Here is a 25,769-nt window from a genome sequence, read left to right as displayed (position 1 = left end):
ATCCAGGTCTGTCTTGTATCAGTTTGACTATTTCCTAACTACATTTTCCTCTACCCTGTGGTGGATATCAGGAATAAATCCCAGCTGACCATGACCCCCATTCTGTTCTCTATGCTACGACTGGTCGACTTCCATCTAGGTACCGTGGCCATCCTCACCTAAATCCACAACCAGCTCAAAGGAAAAGTACGTCCTTTATCACATTCACCTACAGTACATGCACTTCCTTCTCAAAGGAAGTGCCATATCATTAGCTTCTCTTTGAGAGAGAATAAGAGGTTAAGAGAGAAAAATAGTATAACTTTCTGTCAAAGGTCAGCATTAGACCTAAATATATGTTTCATGATTAACTACTCATGGTGTGATTGTGATAACATACAGGTACCCAGGTCCTGTTTTTCACCCGACCTAAAATACCTCACAATCAAATGCCGACCGTATTATCTCTCAAGAGAATTCTCTACGTTTATAGTCACAGCGGTGTATATTCATCCTCAAGCCGATACCACGATGGCCCTCAAAGAACTTCACTGGACTTTATGCAAACTGGAAACCACATATCCTGAGGCTGCATTTATTGTAGCTGGGGATTTTAACAAACCAAATTTGAAGTTCTATCAACACATTAACTGTAGGACTCACGCTGCTAAAACACTCGACCACTGCTACTCCAACTTCCAGGATGCCAACAAGGCCATCCCCCGCCCTCCCTTCGGCAAATCTGATCACGACTCTATTTTGCTCCTCCCTTCCTATAGGCAGAAACTCAAACAGGAAGTACACGTGCTAATGACTATTCAAAGCTGGTCTGACCAATCGGAATCCACGCTTCAAGATTGTTTTGATCACGCGGACTCGGATATGTTCTGGGTAGACTCCGAGAATAACATCGACTAACACACTTATACAGTGACTGAGTTTATCAGGAAGTGTATAAGAGATGTTATACCCACTGTGACTATTAAAACCTACCCTAACCAGAAACCGTGGATAGATGGCAGCATTCGTGCAAAGGCTGAGAGCATCCTGTTGGGCTGTATCACCACCTGGTACGGCAACTGCACCTCCCGCAACCGCAGGGCTTTCCAGAGGGTGGTGCAGTCTGTTCAACGCATCACCGGGGGCAAACTACCTGCCCTCCAGGACACCTACAGCACCCGATGTCACAGAAAGGCCAAAAAGATCATCAAGGACAACAACCACCCGAGCCACTGCCTGTTCACCCCGCTATCATCCAGAAGGCAAGGTCAGTACGGGTGCGTCATAGCTGGGACCCGAGAGACTGAAAAACAGCTTCTATCTCAAGGCCATCAGACTGTTAAATAGCCATCACTAGCACCTTAGAAGCTGCTGCCCTATATACATAGACTTGAAATCATTGGCCACTTTAGTAATGGAACACTAGTCACTTTAATAATGTTTACATATTTTGCATTACTCATCTCATATATATATACGCACACTGTTTTCCATCCTATTCTACTGTATCTTAGTCTATGCCGCTCTGACATTGCTCGCCCAAATATTTATGTATTCTTAATTCCATTCCTTTAGATGTGTGTATTGTGTGTGTTGTTGTCAAATGATTAGATATTACTGCACTGTTGGAGCTAGAAACACAAGCATTTCGCTACACCCGCAATAACATCTGCTAAACACGTGTATGTGACAAACACAATTTCATTTGATGAATTAAAGCAACATAACTTGGACTACTTTTTAATTTCATTTGAGTTGAATGAAGTGACTATTGGCTTAGCAACCGCGTGAACATGAATGTTCAAGAATCACAAATCGAATCATACATTGCCTCCTTTCTAAAGTAGCTTTGATAAACTGTGGTTGTGATGCTAACATTATCTCACAAATGTGAGGATGTTTGAGGTGGTAAACCCTAAGCCATTTATTATGAACAAGTCTCGTTCTTTCAAAAAAAAATGTATTAACCTTTATTTAACTAGGCAGGTCAGTTAAGAACAAATTCTTATTTACAATGACGGCCTACACCGGCCAAACACAGCTAACGCTGGCCAATTGTGTGCCGCCCTATGGGACTCCCAATCACGGCTGGTTCTGATACAGCCTGGATTCGAACCAGGGTGTGTGTAGTGACACCTCTAGCACTGAGATGTAGTGCCTCAGACAGCTGCGCCACTTGGGAGTCCCATTGCGACGATGTCTGATATGCATGTAAACAGGTCTGGGGCACGCCATGCTAATGGTTAGTTCTCTGCTGTCTGTAAAGAGATAAGCAGGCTGTAGGTTGACTCTGCTGCTACGATTAGATAGAGCACACTCAGCACACCTTTTTTTCCATTCAACCTTCCCGTATTGCAATTCTCCATAGGCGTTACCATCCCGTGTTAGAGGCCAAGTGGGCATGACTGGGCATGATTGAAATCATACTCAACCGTCAAATATCCAAGGAACGTCGTACATTTCACAGAATCTCGCAAATCTGTTTTGAAAGATACTGACTATATGACAAATTATCTTATGTACCCTAGTTAATTTTGGAATAATAAATGCCACAGGCCGCTTTCAACCAGAGAAGTCGTGTTTTTGGTTCAGCTCCCCTTTGAGGGATAGTTTTCCTTCTGTCAAAGAAGGTCAACAATATGGGTAGGTGAAAATCTATGATCCCTTGTTGATATCAGTTATTAAATCTACTTCAAGCAATGTGGATGAAGGGGAGGAGTGTTTTGTTCCTAATGTTTTGTGAACTCAGTATATTAATATGTACAGTCGTGGCCAAAAGTTTTGAGAATGACACAGATATTAATTTCCACAAAGTTTGCTGCTTCAGTGTCTTTAGATATTTTTGTCAGATGTTACTATGGAATACTGAAGTATAATTACAAGCATTTCATAACTGTCAAGGGCTTTTATTGACAATTACATGAAGTTGATGCAAAGAGTCAATATTTGCAGTGTTGACCCTTCTTTTTCAAGACCTCTGCAATCCGCCCTGGCATGCTGTCAATTAACTTCTGGGCCACATCCTGACTGATGGCAGCCCATTCTTGCACAATCAATGCTTGGAGTTTGTCAGAATTTGTGGGTTTTTGTTTTTCCACCCGCCTCTTGAGGTTTGACCACACTTTCTCAATAGGATTAAGGTCTGAGGAGTTTCCTGGCCATGGACCCAAAATATCAACGTTTTGTTCCCCGAGCCACTTAGTTATCACTTTTGCCTTATGGCAAGGTGCTCCATCATGCTGGAAAAGGCATTGTTCGTCACCAAATTGTTCCAGGATGGTTGGGAGAAGTTGCTCTTTGAGGATGTGTTGGTACCATTCTTTATTCATGGCTGTGTTCTTAAGCAAAATTGTGAGCGAGCCCACTCCCTTGGCTGAGAAGCAACCCCACACATGAATGGTCTCAGGATGCTTTACTGTTGGCATGACACAGGACTGATGATAGCGCTCACCTTATCTTCTCCGGACAAGCTTGTTTTCCGGATGCCCCAAACAATCAGAAAGGGGATTCATCAGAGAAAACGACTTTACCCCAGTCCTCAGCAGTCCAATCCCTGTACCTTTTGCAGAATATCAGTCTGTCCCTGATGTTTTTCCTGGAGAGAAGTGGCTTCTTTGCTGCCCTTCTTGACACCAGGCCATCCTCCAAAAGTCTTTGCATCACTGTGCATGCAGATGCATTCACACCTGCCTGCTGCCATTCCTGAGCAAGCTCTGTACTGGTGGTGCCCCGATCCCGCAGCTGAATCAACTTTAGGAGACAGTCCTGGCGCTTGCTGGACTTTCTTGGGCATCCTGAAGCCATCTTCACAACAATTGAACCGCTCTCCTTGAAGTTTTTGATGATCCGATAAATGGTTGACTTAGGTGCAATCTTACTGGCAGCAATATCCTTGCCTGTGAAGCCCTTTTTGTGCAAAGCAAAGATGACGGCACGTGTTTCCTTGCAGGTAAACATGGTTGACAGAGGAAGAACAATGATTCCAAGCACTACCCTCCTTTTGAAGCTTCCAGTCTGTTATTTGAACTCAATCAGCCTGACAGAGTGATCCAGCCTTGTCCTCGTCAACACTTACACCTGTGTTAATGAGAGAATCACTGACATGATATCAGCTGGTCCTTTTGTGACAGGGCTGAAATGCAGTGGAAATGTTTTTTTGGGATTCAGTTCATTTGCATGGCAAAGAGGGATTTTGCAATTACTTGCAATTCATCTGATCACTCTTCATAGCATTCTGGAGTATATGCAAATTGCCATCATACAAACTGAAAAAGCAGACTTTGTGAAAATGTATATTTGTGTCATTCTCAAAACTTTTGGCCACGACTGTAGACCTCACAGTGAAATGCTTACTTACCAGCCCTTAATAACCAACAATGCAGTTCAAGAAAGGGTTCAGAAAATATTTACTAAATAAACAAAAGTAAAAACAGTAAAAATAACAATAACGAGGCTATATAAAGGGGGTACTGAGTCAATGTGCGGGGGTACACGTTAGTCGAGTTATTTTGTACATTTAGATGGGGTAAAGTGACTATGCATAGATAATAAACAGCAAGTAGCAGCAATGTAAAAAGATAGGGGGGGTCGTGTCAATGTAAATAGTCCGGGTGGCCATTTGATTAATTGTTCAGCAGTCTGATGGCTTGGGGGTAGAAGCTGTTAAGGAGCCTTTTGATCCTAGACTTGGTGCTCCAGTACCACTTGCCATGCGGCAGCAGAGAGAACAGTCTATGACTTGGATGACTGGAGTCTTAGACAATTTTTGGGCCTTCCTCTGACACCGCCTAGTCTATACAGTTGAAATCGGAAGTTTACATACACTTAGGTTGGAGTCATTAAATCTCGTTTTCCAACCACTCAACAAATGTGTTGTTAACGTCGGTTAGGACATCTACTTTGTGCATGACACAAGTAATTTTTCCAAAAATTGTTTAGACAGATTATTTCACTTTTTCCTCGAAATATGACGATGGTCATTATGGCCAAACAGTTTTAGTTTTGTTTCATCAGACCAGAGGACATTTCTCCAAAAAGTACGATCTTTGTCCCCATGTGCAGTTGCAAACTGTAGTCTGGCTTTCTTATGGCGGTTTTGGAGCAGTGGCTTCTTCCTTGCTGAGCAGCCTTTCAGGTTATGTCGATATAGGACTCGTTTAACTGTGTATAGATACTTTTATACCTGTTTCCTCCAACATCTTCACAAGGTCCTTTGCTCTTGTTCTGTATCACAATTCCAGTGGGTCAGAAGTTTACATGCACTAAGTTGACTGTGCCTTTAAACAGCTTGGAAAATTCCAGAATATGGTGTCATGGCTTTAGAAGCTTCTGATAGGCTAATTGACATAATTTGAGTCAATTGGAAGTGTACCTGTGGATGTATTTCAAGGCCTACCTTCAAACCTTCAAGTGCCTCTTTGCTTGACATCATGGGAAAATCAAAGGAAAATCAAAGGAAATCAGCAAAAAAATTGTTGACCTCCACAAGTCTGGTTCATCCTTGGGAGCAATTTCCAAAAGCCTGAAGGTACCACGTTCATCTGTACAAACAATAGTATGCAAGTATAAACACCATAGGACCACGCAGCCATCTTATCGCTCAGGAAGGAGACGCGTTCTGTCTCCTAGAGATGAACGTACTTTGGTGTGAAAAGTGTAAATTAATCCCAGAACAACAGCAAAGGACCTTGTGAAGATGCTGGAGGAAACAGGTATAAAATATCTTTATCCACAGTAAACGAGTCCTATATCGACATAACCTGAAAGGCCGCTCAGCAAGGAAGAAGCCACTGCTCCAAAACCGCCGTAAAAAAGCCAGACTACGGTTTGCAACTGCACATGGGGACAAAGATCGTACTTTTTGGATTAATGTCCTCTGGTCTGATAAAACAAAAATAGAACTGTTTGGCCATAATGACCATCGTTATCTTTGGAGGAAAAAGGGGGAGGCTTGCAAGCCAAAGAACACCATCCCAACTGTGAAGCACGGGGTGGCAGCATCATGTTAGATGGCATCACGAGGGAGGAAAATGATGTGGATATATTGAAGTAACATCTCAAGACATCAGTCAGGAAGTTAAAGCTTGGTCGCAAATGGGTCTTCCAAATGGACAATGACCCCAAGCATACTTCCAAAATTGTGTAAAAATGGCTTAAGGACAACAAAGTCAACGTATTGGAGTGGCCATCACAAAGCCCTGAGCTCAAACCTTTGTTGGCAGAACTGAAAAAGCGTGTGCGAGCAAAGAGGCCTACAAACCTGACTCAGTTACACCAGCTCTGTCAGGAGGAATAGGCCAAAACTCACCCAACTTATTGTGGGAAGCTTGTGGAAGGCTACCTGAAACATTTGACCCAAGTTAAACAATTTAAAGGTAATGCTACCAAATACAAATTGAGTGTATGTAAAATTCTGACCCACTGGGAATGTGATGAAAGAAGTAAAAGCTGAAATAAATCACTCTACTGTTATTCTGACATTTCACATTCCTAAAATAAAGTGATCCTAACTGACCTAAGACAGGGAATTTTTACTAGGGTTAAATGTCAGGAATTGTGAAAAACTGAGTTTAAATGTATTTGGCTAAGGTGTATGTAAACTTCTGACTTCAACTGTATTTTAGGTTCTGATCAGGTATGACAGTTGAACTAAACTCACAAGGCATTTATAAGTTATATTCTTCAAGAATGAATGGGTATGTGTAACAATTGATGTAGAAACCGCAGATTGCCCCTTTAATGCACATTGACTAGTTAACTTACACTGTAAAGGGGTTGCTGAGAATTTGACAGTAACTTACAGGCAGCTGTGGCAAGTCATTCTGTATTTCATATTACAGTACATCTACTGTAATAGTCTCAAAGCAAGTACTGTGTAATGACAGTACAATACGTAACATTGATCATTATACTGTAAAAAGTGAATCCTACGTAATCGTAATGAATGGAAAAAATATTTCACAGTAAATACAAGGGATTGGTGCAGGCAGGTTGGCTGCTAGGTAAAGTTTTTACACATTACAGCATATAATTAATTTTTGGTGTCTTATAACACTTGCACTTCTGGAAACTTCCAAACTGGCAGGGGAAAACAGACCAAAAGGACATGGCAAAATGCTCAACCGTTTAAGACTTGCCCCACTCCAACCTGTCCCCTATACATTTTAAATTGATGGGGCACTATAACCACATAGGAGTTAAATTGGTACAGCGCTCTCACTCACGGGTGCACTATAGCCTGTTACAAGGCACGCCTGAAAATATGTTAATAAGCCAGAAACAAAAATAAAAATGTTGGCACTCCCAAAAATACAGTACGGTATTCTGTGGGGTGGAATTACAGTACCATTCAAAATACAGCAAATATTTCCCCACCCAAAACTTTCCCCCACAATTTACAGTATACTGCAGTGAAACGTTTGAGCAGTTTACAGTTGATAATACCCCAAATTGCCGTATGAATTAGTTTTACGTTACAGTGTACCTTCACTTTGTCTAACAGGTGAGCAGACGTCTCACATTATCAGTGAAACCAGGAATACGGTGGAGCTCCAGGACTACCCAGGAGACAACGGATAGTGGGAGGAGATCAAGGGAAACAGTTGCAAAGACTACCGGAATGTTGTCACCAATGGTTACGCGTCGCTGAACTTCAAAATGAGAAGCAACATGTTTTGTTTTTTTAATGGTTCTGTTGATCATACAGTGATTTATTTCATACACCAGATTGTACATACAAGAGAAACGTAATTTGTTGTGCAGTCAGTGATTCTGTTGGATCAATACAAAAAAATAAAACCTGACCTTTTCAAACTGCAGTTGAGAAAATCTTGAATTTTCTACACATGAATCGGATTTGATCCCAGTGGGGACTGTGTGCACACTAAGGAGAGCCCTTACGGAGCTGAGGAGTGGCTTCTCATGGTGGACGAGAATGACCAGAGCTAGGAGAGAGGTCATCATCAAGAACAAACATTCTGGAAGGTTAAAGGCTGTCCATAATGGCTGCTTTGTTGGACTAACATCGTACACTGAAGACTGAAAATGGTACTTAGAATAATGAGTACATTGAACACAAAAAATATTCAAGTGGAAATAAAAGCCAACTTGTTCAAAGTATGTTTTGTGTGAATATTCTTGTTACAAAAATTATGGGCTTCTATTGATGGGAATATTGACAACAGAAATGAATGAATGTAATAACTTTTTTGGCCAAAACTAGAATCTCTTCCTCTTGAGGATCTCCGGTTTCCAGTTGATTGGGTGGCTTTCCTCGGTCTGAAAGAAATAAAAATAAAATCCCACCCTAGTCAGAAACAAGAACTTACGAAGTATTCAAAGGAATACTTCAGTTTCATTAGCTTAGCAATGTTTTAGTGACTGTCATTTTCCCTGATTGAATAAACATCCACTTTGGATGAGATAGTAAAAAAAAAAAAAAAAAATCCACTATTGAATTACATCTCAAAACAAAAACTCATGTAGATATACCGCACATGAAAGTATCTCTTACCGCAGTGTCGTCCTCTTTGTACACCTTGATGGTCTTGTCAGCCTCGGCCGTGATCAGCCTGCTCTCTGAGTGGTCGAACATGCAGGCGAAGATCCCCGATTCGCTGTCCAGCGAGCCGGGCTGCACGGCGGCGTGGATACGCTGGAAGTTGTAGCCCGTCCGCCAGTCCCACAGGTGAATGGTGCCGTTGTCAGCTAACAGAGACAATAAAAAGCTGTAAGGTTTAGCTGTATCCTGGAATGCATTTCAATTAACAGGTGTGCCTTGTTAAGAGTTAATTTGGGGAATTTATTTCCTTCTTAATGGGTTTGAGCCAATCAGTTGTGTTGTGACATGGTAGAGGTGGTATACAGAAAACAGCCATATTTTGTAAAAGACCAAGTCCATATTATGGCAAGAACAGCTCAAATAAGCAAAGAGAAACATCCAGCATTACTTCAAGACATGAAGGTCAGTCAACAGGGAAAACTTCAAGAACTTTGAAAGTTTCTTCAAGTGCAGTCGCAAAAACCATCAAGCACTACATTGAAATTGGCTCTCATGAGGACCCCGCCACAGGAAAGGAAGACCCAGAGTTACCTCTGCTGCAGAGGTTAAGTTCATTAGAGTTACCAGCCTCAGAAATCAGCAATTAACTGCACCTCAGATTGCAGCCCAAATTAATTCTTCACAGAGTTCAAGTAACAGACATCGCAACATCAACTGTTCAGAGGAGACTGCATGAATCAGGCCTTCATGGTCGAATTGCTGCAAAGAAACCACTACTAAAGGACACCAAGAAGAAATTTGCTTGCGTCAAGAAACAAGAATAATGGACATTGGACCAGTGCAAATTTGTCCTTTGGTCTGGAGTCCAAATTTGAGATTTTTGGTTCCAACCGCCGTGTCTTTATGAGACGCAGAGTAAGTGAACGGATGATCTCCACGTGTGGTTCCCACCATGAAGCATGGAAGAGGTGGTGTGATGGTGCTTTGCTGGTGACACTGTCTGTGATTTATTTAGAATTCAACGCACACTTAACCAGCATGGCTACCACAGCATTCTGCAGCAATACGCCATCCCATCTGGTTTGCACTTAGTGGGACTATCATTTGTTTTTCAACAGCACAATAACCCAATACACCTCCAGGCTGTGTAAGGGCTATTTGACCAAGGAGAGTGATGGAGTGCTGCATCAGATGACCTGGCCTCCACAACCACCCGACTTCATCCCAAACCATCTCAATTGGGTTGAGTTGGACCGCAGAGTGAAGAAAAAGCAACCAACAAGCACTTAGTATGTGTGGGAACTCCTTCAAGAATGTTGGAAAAGCATTCCAGGTGAAGCTGGTTGACAGAATGCCAGGAGTGTGCAAAGCTATCCTCAAGGGTGGCTACTTTGAAGAATCTAAAATGTATATTTGATTTGTTTAACACATTTTTGGTTAATACATGATTCCATGTGTGTTATTTCATAGTTTATGTCTTCACTATTATTCTACAATGTAGAAAAAAGTAAAAATAAAGAAAAACCCTGGAATGAGTAGGTGTGTCCAAACTTTTGACTGGTACTGTAGATCAAGACATTGGTATAGATATAGGGCTAGGACCTAGACACGGCTGCCTATAGGATTTCCTGTTACTTAGCCATTCCAATATCTTCGCTTCCAGCCTCTTCCGTTATCACTTCCCTTTTGTTTGTTGCCCATCTTTAGTAATGCGCTTTCAAAGCAACAACGCCCTTCAATGTACTATGACTAGAAAGAATCTGACCCAATCATCATGACAGAGGCTCAAAACTGTCCATTTCAACAGGAACATATATACAAGGCCAGTTGGAGAAAGCGAAGGACGTTTTCATACCTCCCGATACCAGCACGCCGTCCGAGTTGACTGCCATTGCGTTGATGATGGCGTTGTGTCCAGAGAGGTTCTGGATGAAGTTGCCGTCGGGGAACGTCCACTGCTTGATGTTGTCGGCAGAGCCAGAGGCTAAGGTATACCTGTAATGTGCAGCCAACCAATGGTTCAGTGTCAAAATACAAACGCACAAATAAAGTGAAGTGAGCGACCCTATCAGCTATCAATCCTATCATTTACTACAACTAGGTAATAGAAGTTGACCAACTTGGGTGTGACATATGCATCATTATTAGCTACGTATGAGGAATTGACATACTGTCTGGGATGTAAGGCCAGTGCTCTGACAGACTTCTTGTGGTTGGTGAGAGTGGCTCTGGTTTTCCCAGCTATCAGATCCCATAGCCTGATGGTGGAGTCGTGGCTCCCTGGAACAGAAAAGAGCAGGGTCGTGTTCAGAAGGTCACGCCGTAGCAAAACATCTTGAAACAAACAAAACGCTGTGGTCTTATCGGACAAGTTCAAGCGGTATCTCCTATTTTCTTCCTACAGAACATGACCCAGGAGAAAAGGTCAAAATTCTGATTTCTCCTCGCGCCAGCTCATAATAGAACAAAACAATATAATAAGCCATTGATGGTACTTTGCAGTGAGTCAACTAGCCAATATATGAACACAGCTAGGCAAAGCAGTTGTAACGTATCCGTACCTGTGATGATCTGAGGTTCGGCGGCCTGGCATCTGACTGTGGCCACTGTGTTGGTGTGTCCGGACAGGGTGTGCACGTTGGCTTTGCTCCTGATATCCCACACCTATAGACGCGCAGATTGTATATTGAAGTCCCAATACATTCCAAAATATTCCACTAAAATAACGTTTTTGAAAGTCAAGACAATTAGTGATTAGCAACACCTACCCTGGCCGTGGCATCTCGACTGCATGTGACCAGCACGTCGATGGTTGGGTGCAGGTCCAAGTCGTACACGGCACTGAGGTGGCCGTGGTAGTGCCTGATCACCTAAAAACAGCAATCATAATTGGAAAAACAATATGGCATTGAAACGTGTAGTGGAGCAGAAATGAGTGGGCATAACTAGACTAAATACTTAACTAAATAATAATGGACCTACAGTCCATTCAAACACAACAGGGTACAACAGGGTACTAGTAAAGCAGAAATGAAAGGGTACTAGTACAGTACCTTGTTGTACTCCAGATCCCAGCACTTGACCTGCTTGTCCTCACCGCAGGAGAACAGGTAGGGACTCCGGGTGCTCACGGCCACGCCGCGCACCGTGCTGATGTGTCCCGTAAGGGAAAGCTTTAGCTTCCCACTGGCCAGGTCCCAGATCTGTCAGGAGAAGAAGAAACAATGGGGATTTGACGTCACTTATAGCTGATCTATTAAGAGATACATGACTAACTGACACCATTTGACAGACATTGAATAGATCAAATGGGTGCCCCAATACCCTTATGATGTCACTTATTATTCACATATCTACTGTTTTACTGGTTGCACCTACTGGTTGCACCTTTTCAGAGACGATCTACACATTCTTCAGTCCCTGTAGTGATGATAGTGGTAAAAACTTAGCCCCTCATCCCTCCTGTCAATCACACACACTGATTAATCAAAGGACTTAATCTTCCTTTAAAGCTGCAATATGTAACTTTTTGGGCGACTTGACCAAATGCACATAGAAAAGCGCATTATAGATTTCTCATTGAAAGCAAGTTGAAGAAGCAGTATATCTGTTCTATGTGCGCCATTTCTATGCTTCCCGGTTTTAAGTTTCATTTTTGCGTCTTTTGCTTTTGTACACCCGCTTCAAACAGCCGTTTAGAAGCTATAGATCTCTCGGTCTCTCTCTGTACTCACCTTAATGGTTCTGTCGCCAGCGCCGGTCACAAACCACTGGTTGCCGGGCTCTACGGCAATGGACCTCACCCAGCCAAGATGACCACTGATGACCTGGAAGGGATAAAGCAAACCTGTATCGGCTACTACACAAAACAGGGAGCAAGTCAATACCCCCGAAGGTATCTGAAACGCATAGGCCCTACATAAAGATATTCTAAAATGATGGTAGTACGTTTGAAGGACTAGGGACAGTTCCTTACAAAACATCAAGCTTTTGTAAGTGTGCCAAGTGCATTGATAAAGTATGTGGACTGTATAAGTGTATTCAGAAGCTCTTGATGTGACAAAATAATGTCCTTACGCGAAACAACTTCCATGGCGCGTGCCACTGGGGCTTGGGCATAGTGGGGGCTTTTCTGGCAACGAGGGAGGAGTTTTTGGTGCCGCCTCCTTCCAAAAGAGACTAGAAAGAGGACAGAAAATGATTATTCGAAGTGGTGGCATTATATCATACAAGGCTGTTGTCACAGAAATACATGTGAAGTGTTAGCAGACGCAAAAAGGTGTAGTACTAATAATGCGTATCGGAGAGCGTTACCCACCATAGCGTGTGAGTGAGAAGCGTGAGACCTCTCTGCCCCCCCCGCGTGTCTGTGGATGTCCCCGACACTGGCTGCTGTGCGACTGGCGTCCAGCCTGCAATTACACCAAAAAACTAAATGGATGCTGGATGGTCTCAAAGTACACTCATACAATAGGCAACCCCGATTGGGGTCTCGTGTTGATTGGATACAATAACCCTTTGCTTATTTCTCTAACATCTGGGGGTCTGTACAGGCGGTTGTAGTGCTATAGAATTACGGAAGTATCGTGTCAAACAGATGAATGTCTGACGTGAACTACTGAATTATGTTTGTTCTAGTGTCTTTTCACTTCAACATCTACCGTGCATCATCTGAAGTAAGTACCTGGCTTGTGATGGTGGCAGAGCAAGAGCCATGGCATGAACTCCCGCCTCACTGGGATTCCTATGTATCTGAGTGTCTGCCGTCAGAGCCACCCCTGAGGATGACAATACACAGCATTATAAAAATGACATAACACCCCCGAGGACACAATATGAATGAATGTGGTTTTACATGCAACAGTAGCATTGCATGTGGTATTGAGGTTATAGCAGAGGGAGGGTTCTCCAGGTCTGGTCCTGGAGAGATAATGGGTGTCCAGGTTTTGGTTCCGGCCAATCATTTAACACACCAGATTCAAATAAATCATGATCTTCAGCCAGGATTTGCTGAATCAGGTGTGTTACGGATAGGGCTGGAACGAAAGCCTGCACCCCAAGAACCTCTCCAGAACCAGAGTAAGGGATCCCTGGGTGAGACTGTTGTAATTACCAGGTCCTGAGGGGTATGCGTGAGTCCCAGTGATCAAGTACTCTGGATCATCACCTGGAAGATCAGAGAGTTGTAATGAGAAATACTTGGAAGTTTTGACTTGTAATAGTGCTCATTCGTTGCCCATGAAAACAATAATGATATGTCAATGATTGACGTGATGGCATTCTTACCAGGTTGGAGATAGTTCTGATTGCCATGCATGTTGGATCCCAGTGGTCTGTCCTTGCCCTCTTTCAGAACGGGCATGTGTAGAACGGCACTGTAGTCTGCCCTTAGCTTTGCTGCCATCTTCACCTTGTGACTACGAAGGGAAACCCTAGTTAACTAAATTGAACACATCAGGCTGAAAGTAGGGCTGGGCGATGTGGCCTAAAAAATGATATCTTGATCTTTTCAAACGTATAGGTGATTCACAATATACAGTACCAGTCAAAAGTTTGGACACCTACTCATTCAAGGGTTTTTCTTTATTTTTACTATTTTCTACATTGTAGAATGATAGTGGAGACATTCAAATTATGAAATAACATATGGAAACATGTAGTAATCAAAAAAGTGTTAAATCAAAATATATTTTATATTTGAGATTCTTCAAAGTAGCCAGCCACCCTTTGCCTTGATGACAGCTTTGCACACTCTAGGCATTCTCTCAACCAGCTTCATGAAGAATGCTCCCACATATGCTGAGCACTTGTTGGCTGCTTTTCCTTCACTCTGCGGTCCAACTCACCCCAAACCATCTCAATTGGGTTGAGGTCGGGTGATTGTGGAGGCCAGGTCATCTGATGCAGCACTCCAACACTCTGCTTTTTGGTCAAATAGCCCTTACCCAGCCTGGAGGAGTGTTTTGAGTCATTGTCCTGTTGAAAAACAAAATAATAGTCCCACTAAGCCCAAACCAGATGTGACGGCGTATCGCTGCAGAATTCTGTGGTAGCCATGCTGGTTAAGTGTTCCATGAATTCTAAATAAATCACAGTGTCACCAGCAAAGCACCCCCACACCTCCTCCATGCTTGGAACCACACATTGGGAGATCATCCGTTCACTTACACTGCGTCTCACAAAGACACGGCGGTTGGAACCGAAAATCTCAAATTTGGACTCATCAGACCAAAGGACAGATTTCCACCAGTCTAATGTCAATTGCTTGTGTTTCTTGGCCAAAGCAAGGCTCTTCTTATTGGTGTCCTTCAGTAGTAGTTTCTTTGCAGCAATTCAACCTTGAAGGCCTTATTCACCTGATCTGACTGTTACTTGAACTCGGTGAAACATTTATTTGGGCTGCAATTTCTAAGGCTGGTAAATCGAATGAACTTATCCTCTGCAGCAGAGGTAACTCTGGGTCTTCCTTTCCTGTGGCGGTCCTCATGAGAGCCAGTTTCATCATAACGCTTAATGGTTTTTGCGACTGCACTGGAAAAAAACGTTCACATTTCTTGAAATCAAGGCAAAGGGTGGCTACTTTGAAGAATCTCAAACATAAAATGTATTTGGATAACACTTTTTTGGTAACTACATGATTCCATATGTGTTATTTCATAGTTTGTCTTCACTATGATTCTACAATGTAGAAAATAGTAAAAATAAAAAATCCTGGAATGAGTAGGCGTCAAATTTTGACTGGTACTGTACATTCACTAAAAATGACCAACCTCTTGTAGCAGGCATTTTGGAAAATGAACAACGGTCTCATAAACAATCTCAAGCACAAGCCCACATGCTAGTGACTAGCCAGCTAATCTTTATATTTACGGTCTAGCCAACTTGGATCTATTTGCTAGCCAACAAAGTAGAAAAGTTTAATTGTGATGAACACACCTTTCTGTACATCAACTGTTTGAACAGCACGCTAGCCTGTCCACTTTGTTCCGATGTTGACATCAAGAGGCCTACCTTATTTCTCAGAATGAGTTGCCATTATACAATTGCCTTTTTTAAGCTCTTTGCACATTTATAAAACAAACCGGACAGCTAGTGTAACAGTCTTTGGCTAAAATGCTGCTAGCGGTGCATAGTCCTGCAATGTTGCGCGTGACAGAAACTGAGCAGTCATTTTCCAGAATCAATGTTCATTGACACTCCCGTTTTAGTAGGGTCTGTTCTTCACACAACAGTAGAGACATAGAAAAGGTATAGTTAGAAAGTTCTCCTCTATAACAGTAAGATAATGTCTCAATGTGTTTCAGTGTGCATATGAGCAGTTCTGTTGGACCAAACCTCAAATACAAATAGCGAGTTGAATCCGCTTTTTGTCAGAGAGGAAGAAGTTATCTTTCATCTTTGTTGTTCTGAGTGGCAGGAGCTTGGTATGTGGGGGGGGCTTCGTACGCTTTGGGAGGAGCTTGGTGCGTGTGGGGGAGGGGCTTGGTGCGTGTGGGGGAGGGGCTTGGTGCGCGAGGGGCTTGGTGCGCGAGGGGCTTGGTGCGCGAGGGGCTTGGTGCGCGAGGGGCTTGGTGCGCGAGGGGCTTGGTGCGCGAGGGGCTTGGTGCGCGTGTAAATGAGGTGCACCGTCACAGCAGGAGCGAAGGAGACAAGACCAAAAGATAACATGACAACAAGTGGACATACACGCTAACAAAAAAACTAGACTGCGATACAGGCATTTGGAATATCATACTAAAACATACATTCAAATGAATTAGATATATCGCCCAGCCCTACCTTTAAACCTTAGTCATTTCAGAGAATGAGCCTCTGTCCTGAACATAACCAGAATAGATTCCGACCCTAAGCTTGCTTACAGCTGCACTGGGATCTGACAGGCTTCTGGTTTAGATGCGGACGCAGCGCGAGATATGGCTCAGAAAACGCACTTCAACCCAGGGATGAGAAATGCATTGTACTCTGAATTGTCTCATTATCCCAACTGTTACACTGAGAAGTTTGAACGACTGCTAGTTTTTCCGAAAACTGCCTTTTCTGTCCTCATGCTGGGTAGCAGAAGCTACCGCAGCCATTTTGGAAGGGCAGTGTCAGCCAATCAGCTCCTTTGTTGTTCAATTGTGATGTGCCATTCCACAACGGCTGCTGCTAGTTAGCATGAAGTTGAAAACTTCAGTTTACTTACAAATGTGTCATTCAATCTTCGATGTCACTGAGTGTAATTCACATACTTACACCCCAACACACACACTTGTTTTCACTAATTCTCCTATGCTCACAGTGGACTATCCACACACTCACACATACATATACACACTACATACGCCCACACACACATGCATACTGACACCAGTTTCACAGCCCATTCACTGCTGCTGCTGTCTATTATCTATCATTTTGCCTAGTCCCTACCTATATGTACATACCTACCTCAATCACCATTCGACTCGGTACTGGTACTCTGTTTATAGCCATGTTATTTATTTTTCTTTGTTATTCAGTTCATTAATTCCTCGAGTTACAAATATATATATATTTTTAAATAGTATATTTAACTCTGCAGTTTTGGAAAGGGACCTGTAAGTACGCATTTCACTACACCTGTTGTTTACGAAGCATGTGACAAATAATGGGACACTTCGGAGCATTTCTCATCCCTGGATGGAAGTAGATTTTCCGAGCCTTATCCCGTGCTGGGTCCCGGTGTCTTAATTTAAACAGGAAGCCTGTCCGTAAGTAAGTGTAGGGTCGTTAACTATTATGTCTATGCTGAACACACAGACAGACTGGACGCACACACGGCTTCTCTTTCTCACACAACGACAGCATATTGTTATACAAAACATGAGTACCTTGTTTCATCCAAGGAGACTGGTTTGGCATGGTCAGCTACAAACATATCATGAGTCCTCTTGAGGGACCTGAACACGAGCGTGTGGACTGAGTGCTTCTGCACATCCTGAAAAATGAAATACACGGAAATATTACTTTCGACAAAAACTATATTTTCGTTGCTAGCTAACTGTCACCTACTGTAGCTAGTACCGTTAACGTACATCAACTCCACGATATCACATTCGCGGATGTAACTGCAAATAACGTTACACAACTGATCTAGCTCATATTCGTTTTTCAAATTGAATGATTTCAAGTAGGCTTCAAATAGGCCAGGTATAACTTAACGTTGCTAGCTCGCTATCACGTTAGCTAGTGGCGCGTAAGCTACACCTGTTGTCATTTCAGCTTTACTGACAAATATATGCACGAAAGAGCACATACCTCAGTCATTTCTGATGTTATTAAGCCAGATAGCTTGACTATCTGTAAAAACTTTCGATAAAACAGATTAGCAAGATACCGCTTGCCAAACAAACGCAGAAATGCTGTTCAGATTTACCGGATGCAAACAATCAGTTCACGTGTTCATTTCCGGGTCAAATATTTCCCCCTACGGCTGACGATTATCGCCACCCCATGGCCACATCTAGTAAGTTTTATGATACATGTAAACTCAGCAAAAAAAGAAACGTCCTCTCACTGTCCACTGCGTTTATTTTCAGCAAATTTATTTAACTTAACATGTGTAAATATGTGTATGAACATAACAATATTCAACAACTGAGACATAAACTGAACAAGTTCCACAGACATGTGAGTAACAGAAATTGAATAATGTGTCCCTGAACAAAGGGAGGGTCAAAATCAAAAGTAACAGTCAGTATCTGGTGTGGCCACCAGCTGCATTAAGTACTGCAGTGCATCTCCTCCTCATGGACTGCACCAGATTTGCCAGTTCTTGCTGTGAGATGTTACCCCACTCTTCCAGCAAGGCACCTGCAAGTTCCCTCACATTTCTGGGGGGAATGGCCCTAGCCCTCACCTTCCGATCCAACAGGTCCCAGACGTGCTCAATGGGATTGAGATCCGGGCTCTTCGCTGGCCATGGCAGAACACTGACATTCCTGTCTTGCAGGAAATCATGCACAGAACGAGCAGTATGGCTGGTGGCATTGACATGCTGGAGGGTCATGTCAGGATGAGCCTGCAGGAAGGCTACCACATGAGGGAGGAAGATGTCTTCCCTGTAACGCACAGCGTTTTGAGATTGCCTGCAATGACAACAAGCTCAGTCCGATGATGCTGTGACACACCGCCCCAGACCATGATGGACCCTCCACCTCCAAATCGATCCCGCTCCAGAGTACAGGCCTCGGTGTAACGCTCATTCCTTCGACGATAAACGCGAATTCGACCATCCCCCCTGGTGAGACAGAACCGTGACTCGTCAGTGAAGAGCACTTTTTGCCAGTCCTGTCTGGTCCAGCGACGGTGGGTTTGTGCCCATAGGCGACGTTGTTGTCGGTGATGTCTGGTGAGGACCTGCCATACAACAGGCCTAGAAGCCCTCAGTCCAGCCTCTCTCAGCCTATTGCGGACAGTCTGAGCACTGATGGAGGGATTGTGCGTTCCTGGTGTAACTCGGGCAGTTGTTGTTGCCATCCTGTACCTGTCCCGGCAGGTGTGATGTTCGGATGTACCGATCCTGTGCAGGTGTTGTTACACGTGGTCTGCCACTGCGAGGATGATCAGCTGTCTGTCCTGTCTCCCTGTAGCGCTCACTTAGGCGTCTCACAGTACAGACATTGCAATTTATTGCCCTGGCCACATCTCAGTTCCCCATGCCTCCTTGCAGCATGCCTAGGGCACGTTCACGCAGATGAGCAGGGACCCTGGGCATCTTTCTTTTGGTGTTTTTCAGAGTCAGTAGAAAGGCCTCTTTAGTGTCCTAAGTTTTCATAACTGTGACCTTAATAGCCTACTGTCTGTAAGCTGTTAGTGTCTTAACGACCGTTCCACAGGTGCATGTTCATTAATTGTTTATGGTTCATTAAACAAGCATGGGAAACAGTGTTTAAACCCTTTACAATGAAGATCTGTGAAGTTATTTGGATATTTACGAATTATCTTTGAAAGACAGGGTCCTGAAAAAGGGAAGTTTCTTTTTTTGCTGAGTTTTATATGATGACTTGTGCAGTGCTACTAATAACCATTCAGGCCTTATTTTTAGTTTATATAATGCCCAAAATTGTTATTCAAGATAGACAAGCTATGATGACTATCCTGGCAAAACCGCTATTTTTAAGATTCATTTCAAGCTCTAATCACATGTAAAGCCGAGGCCCGTTCATTTTATTGTGGGGCTTTTGGACAGTTCAAAGTGTCTATTTGGATTTCATCCTGACTTTATGTCCTGAATACGACAACACTGCATTTTGAAAACCTCTGAACACTACGGCACTAGGACCATGTTTGTCAACTAAAGTACATTGATTCATATTTAACTACTATCAATTCTAAATTTGGGTTAGGTTTACCCCATTTAAGATGCACATCTGCATTCTGCAATTTTCAATGAGTATTTCGATCACAATCAAGAACCAGACTAAATCTGTTCATATCTCCTGTAGATTCTAGCCTATTTCTGTTATTTCCCTGCAGTCCAATGCATCTTGGAAAACATGATGAAGCATATTTCCGCAATGAGTATTATCCATTTAGCAAACATATTTGACTCAATATGAGTAACTGCCATACAAATATGGAATGTCCGTCAGGGGACTTCTAATCAACCAACGTTAATGCTACTATCCCAAAGTGATGAATTCAAGTTTTCCCTGATCCTACTTTCTATCTACTGGATCTACTGGATCTACTGGATCGACTGGATCTATCTTCTATCTCTTTCTATCTACTGGATCTACTGGATCTACTGGATCTATCTTCTATCTCTTTCGATCTACTGGATCTACTGGATCTACTGGATCTACTGGATCTACTGGATCTATCTTCTATCTCTTTCTATCTACTGGATGGAAAGTGATTGTCAATTGATGACTATTGCAGTAGTACGTTATGAAATACATACATTTACTAGTTCTGGCTTTTGGTTGACCCCATAAAAACACTGATAGGAAAATGTCATGTGTGTTGGGTAATATTGACATAAAGAGTGGTTACATAGGGGACCTGCACAATGTACAAACAAAGACAAATAATCACTCACACAGAGCATACATACCAGTCAGCAGAAACCCACGCATCGACCCACACAGACACACACGCCCACTCATACATGCAAACGTGCTCACACACAAGGCCTTTCTGAGATCAATATGATTAGACTGGAGAAAGAGAGAGAGATTGGGAGAGAGAGAGTATTTTTGGTCATAGTGTCACATCTACCGAATGACATCCAAACATGGGTTTGTCCATGCACAGTCTAATAGATCATGTGACAACGATTACAAATGTTGTTCTCAAAACATGTATGGAGAACATTTGTCTTGATAAGGCCATGCACCAATGGGACAACAACAGTATGGGTTCTAACTCCTGTACTGTTGGTATTGTAGGAAATAAAGGATTGACTGAGTTGTAGTCATGGCAGATAATATTCACATTTTTGGTGACTTTAATATTCACATGGAAAAGTCCACAGTCCCACTCCAAAAGGCTTTTGGAGCCATCATCAGTGGGTTTTGTCCAACATGTCTCCAGACTTTCTCACTGTTACAGTCATACTCTGGACCTAGTTTTGTCCCGTGGAATAAATATTGTGGATCTGAATGTTTTTCCTCACAATCCTGGACTATCAGACCACCATTCTATTACGTTTGCAATCGCAACGAATAATCTGCTCAGACCCCAACCAAGGATCATCAAAAGCCGTGCTATAAATTCTCGGACAACCCAAAGATTCCTAGATGCCCTTCCAGACTCCCTCCACCTACCCAAGGACGTCAGAGTACAAAAATCGGTTAACTTCTTGTGGATGGTGGCAGTATTGAGTAGCTTGGATGACTGATTTACCCAGAGTAAACTGCCTTCTACTCATTCCCAGAAACTAAGATATGCATATTATTAGTAGATTTGGATAGAAAACACTCTGAAGTTTCTAAAACTGTTTGAATGATGTCTGTGAGTATAACAGAACTCATATGGCAGGCAAAAACCTGAGAAAAAATCCAAACAGGAAGTGGTTTGTAGTTTTTCAAGTGATTGCCTATCCAAACTACAGTGTCTGTGGGGTCATTTTGCACTTCCTACGGCTCCCACTAGATGTCAACAGTCTTTAGAACCTTGTTTGAGGCTTCTACTGTGAAGTGGGGGAGAATAAGAGCTCATTGAGTGAGAAGACTGCCAGCAGGGCATGAGCCTCAGCCATGTGCGCTCACGTGAGAGGTAGCTCAGTTCCATTGCATTTCTGAGACAAAGGATTTCTCTGGTTGAAACTTTATTGCAGATTTATGATAAAAACATCCTAAAGATGACATGTTTCTATGAACTATAATGGAATTTTTTGAGTTTTCGTCTGACCTGCGCGTCGTGAATTTGGATTTGTGAACTGAAGGCATGAACAAAAAGGAGGTATTTGGACATAAAGGATGGACTTTATCGAACAAAACAAACATTTATTGTGGAACTGGGATTCCTGAGAGTGCATCCTGATGAAGATCATCAAAGGTAAGTGAATATTTATAATGCTATTTCTGACTATTGTTGACTCCAACATGGCGGATATATTGTATGGCATGTTTTTGTGTCTAAGCGCCGTACTCAGATTATTACATGGTGTTCTTTTTCGGTAAAGCTTTTTTGAAATCTGACACAGCGGTTGCATTAAGGAGAAGTGTATCTATAATCCTATGCATAACACTTGTATTTTCATCAACATTTATGATGAGTATTTCTGTAAATTCATGTGGCTCTCTGCAAACATCACCGGATGTTTTGGAGGCAAAACATTACTAAACATAACGCGCCAATGTAAACTGAGATTTTTGGATATAAATATGAACTTTATCGAACAAAACATACATGTATTGTGTAACATGAAGTCCTATGAGTGTCATCTGATGAAGGTCATCAAAGGTTAGTGATTAATTTGATCTCTATTTCTGCTTTTTGTGACTCCTCTCTTTGGCTGGAAAATGGCTGTGTTCTTTTGTGTATAGGCGCTGACCTAACAATCATATGGTTTGCTTTCGCCGTAAAGCCTTTTTGAAATCAGACACTGTGGATGGATTAACAAGAAGTAAAGCTTTAAAATGGTGTATAATACTTGTATGTTTTGAGGATTTTTAATTATGAGATTTTTGTTGTTTTGAATTTGGCGCCCTGCACTTTCACTGGCTGTTGTCATATCGATCCCGCTAATGGGATTCCAGCCATAAGAATTTAACCTGTTAGGGCTAGGGGGCAGTATTTACACGGCCGGATAAAAAACGTACCCGATTTAATCTAGTTATTACTACTGCCCAGAAACTAGAATATGCATATAATTATTGGCTTTGGATAGAAAACACCCTAAAGTTTCTAAAACTGTTTGAATGGTGTCTGTGAGTATAACAGAACTCATATGGCAGGCAAAAACCTGAGAAGATTCTGTACAGGAAGTGCCCTCTCTGACCATTCCTTGGGCTTCTTGACTCTCTTTATTGAAAACTTAGGATCTTTGCTGTAACGTGACACTTCCAACGGCTCCCATAGGCTCTCAGAACCCGGGAAAAAGCTGAATGATGTCTTTGCAGCCCCTGGCTGAAAAACATTAGCGCCTTTGGTAAGTGGTCTATCAGAGGACAATGAGACTGAGGCGCGTGCACGAGGCGACCCCATGTTTTATTTTCTCTCTCTTTGAACTAAAACACGGTTTCCCATTGGAATATTATCGCTTTTTTACGAGAAAAATTGCATAAAAATTGATTTTAAACGGCGGTTGACATGCTTCAAAGTACGGTAATGGAATATTTAGAATTTTTTTGTCACGAAACGCGTCGGGCGCGTCACCCTTCTTTACACTTCGGATAGTGTCTTGAACGCACGAACAAAACACAGGATATTTGAACATAACTATGGATTATTTTGAACCAAACCAGAGAGGTTAATATTATATCTCTTGACACATTGATGAAAATAGTCTTGGCCTCAACCTTCAATCTGCATACTGGACCCTATTCCAACTAAACTACTGAAAGAGCTGCTTCCTGTGCTTGGCGCTCCTATGTTGAATATAATAAACGGCTCCCTATCCACCAGATGTGTACCAAACTCACTAAAAGTGGCAGTAATAAAGCCTCTCTTGAAAAAGCCAAACCTTGACCCAGAAAATATAAAAACTATCGGCCTATATCGAATCTCCCATTCCTCTCAAAGAAAATTTAAAAAGCTGTTGCGCAGCACCTCACTGCCTTCCTGAAGACAAACAATGTATACAAAACGCTTCAGTCTGGTTTTAGACCCCATCATAGCACCGAGATTGCAGTCAGACCAAGGCTCTGCATCTGTCCTCATGCTCCTAGACCTTAGTGGTGCTTTTGATACCATCAATCACCACATTCTTTTGGAGAGATTGGAAACCCAAATTGGCCTACACGGATAAGTTCTGGCCTGGTATAGATCTTATCTGTCTGGAAAAGATATCAGTTTGTCTCTGTGGATGGTTTGTCTTCTGACAAATCAACTGTACATTTCGGTGTTCCTCAAGGTTCCGTTTTAGGACCACTATTGTTGTCACTATATATTTTACCTCTTGGTGATGTCCTTCGTAAACATAATGTTAACCTCTTGACGGTCGCCTAGGATAGGGGGCGCCACAGCGCATTTTGAAAAAAATTCGTGCCCATTTTAAACGGCCTACTACTCAAACTCAGAAGCTAGGATATGCATATAATTAATACTTGTGGATAGAAAACACCCTAAAGTTTCTAAAACGGTTTGAATGGTGTCTGTGAGTATAACAGAACTCATATGGCAGTCAAAACCCCGAGACAGATTGAAACAGGAAGGGGAATTCTGAATTGCGGACTCAACTTCATCACGTTGCCTATTAATCACACCGTGAGCTATGGTTCATTGAGCACTTCCTATTGCTTCCACTAGATGTCCCCAGTCTTTACAAAGTGATTTGAGTCTCCTACTGTGAAAACTGACACAATGACACGCTGTGGAACGTGGTCACACGGAGAGGGCCATCACCATTATGACGCCGGCGCCCCTAGCTACCCTCCCCGTTCGAAACGTTTTGAAACACAATGCAATCGTCCCCCTCGAATCTTATTGGGGCTCTAGTTGAAAAAGGCCCTAAAGATTTATGTTATAAAACGTTTGACATGTTTGAACGAACCTAAATAAGAAAAAAATGCATTTTGTTGAAAGAGTAGCCCCGCGCACGACGGAACTTTTGGTGCAGCCTTCAGAACGCGCTAACAACAACAAGCTAATGGAACATAAAGGATGAACTTTTTCGAACGAAAATACATTTGTTGTGGACCTGGGATTCCTGGAAGTACCTAAGGATGAAGATAATCAAAGGTAAGGGATTATTGACAATAGTATACAAGACTAGATTTGATATGCGATTGTTCCAAGATGGCGCTGACCAGTATTGCTAGCCTATTGTTCTGAGTATCGCATCCCCTTTTATCGCAAAGTGTGATTACGCAGTAAATTTATTTTTAAATCTGGCATTACAGGTGCTTTCAAGAGATATTCATCTATAAATCTTAGAATGAAAATATTACATTTTAAAAATGTTTTCGAATAGTAATTTAGTAAATTGTAGCGCTGTTTCATCGGATGCATTTGAGGGAAAATAGTTAGTCAACGTTACGCACCGATGTAAAATGCTGTTTTTATATATAAATATGAACTTTATCGAACAAAAGAATGCATGTATTGTGTAACATGATGTCCTAGGTGTGTCATCTGATGAAGATTGTCAAAGGTTAGTGCTGCATTTAGCTGTTTTTTGGTTATTTGTGATGCATGTGGTTGGTCGGAAAATGGCTATGTGGCTACTTTTACGATATACTCCTCTAACATAATCTAATGTTTACGGGACGGAGGCCGCACAGGGGTTAACTTTCACTGCTATGTGGACGATACACAGCTGTACATTTCGATGAAACATGGTGAAGCCACAAAATTGCCCTCCCTGGAAGCTTGTGTTTCAGAAGTAAGGAAGTGGATTGCGGCAAATGTTTTACTTTAAAACTCGGACAAAACAGAGATGCTAGTTCTAGGTCCCAAGAAACAAAGAGATCTTCTGTTGGATCAGACAATTAATCTTGATGGTTGTACAGTCATCTCAAATAAAACTGTGAAGGACCTTGGCGTTACTCTGGACCCTTATCTCTCTTTTGACGAACATATCAAGAATATTTCAAGGACAGCTTTTTTCCATCTTCTAACCTGTTTGGGATAGGGGGCAGTATTTTCACGGCTGGTTACT

The 25,769-nt window shown here is 42.3% G+C and overlaps 1 protein-coding gene and 1 long non-coding RNA gene across 2 annotated transcripts; one reads left to right on the top strand and one right to left on the bottom strand.

Moving 5' to 3' along the window:
* The first annotated feature begins 2,324 nt into the window (after positions 1-2,324).
* LOC115202142 (uncharacterized) lies at positions 2,325-8,094 on the top strand. The gene is made up of 2 exons (XR_003879918.1): positions 2,325-2,622; positions 7,481-8,094. It is a non-coding gene; the product is annotated as an uncharacterized LOC115202142 (long non-coding RNA).
* Positions 7,651-17,900, bottom strand: LOC115202141 (pleiotropic regulator 1). The gene is made up of 15 exons (XM_029766070.1): positions 17,759-17,900; positions 17,332-17,438; positions 13,766-13,896; positions 13,593-13,646; positions 13,164-13,257; positions 12,798-12,891; positions 12,557-12,658; positions 12,214-12,306; positions 11,533-11,682; positions 11,248-11,349; positions 11,041-11,143; positions 10,651-10,759; positions 10,335-10,474; positions 8,492-8,685; positions 7,651-8,256 (listed from the first exon to the last, which is right to left on the bottom strand). The coding sequence occupies exons 1-15, from the start codon at positions 17,765-17,767 to the stop codon at positions 8,197-8,199; spliced, it is 1,542 nt and encodes a 513-aa protein (XP_029621930.1). The 5' UTR covers positions 17,768-17,900; the 3' UTR covers positions 7,651-8,196.
* Between the last annotated feature and the right edge of the window lie 7,869 nt (positions 17,901-25,769).

Source organism: Salmo trutta, chromosome 11 (assembly GCF_901001165.1).
Source record: "Salmo trutta chromosome 11, fSalTru1.1, whole genome shotgun sequence".
In the NCBI taxonomy this organism is placed as follows: Eukaryota; Metazoa; Chordata; class Actinopteri; order Salmoniformes; family Salmonidae; genus Salmo; species Salmo trutta.
The sequence above is the reverse complement of the archived record's forward strand: the minus strand, read 5'-3'. Positions and strand labels throughout refer to the sequence as shown.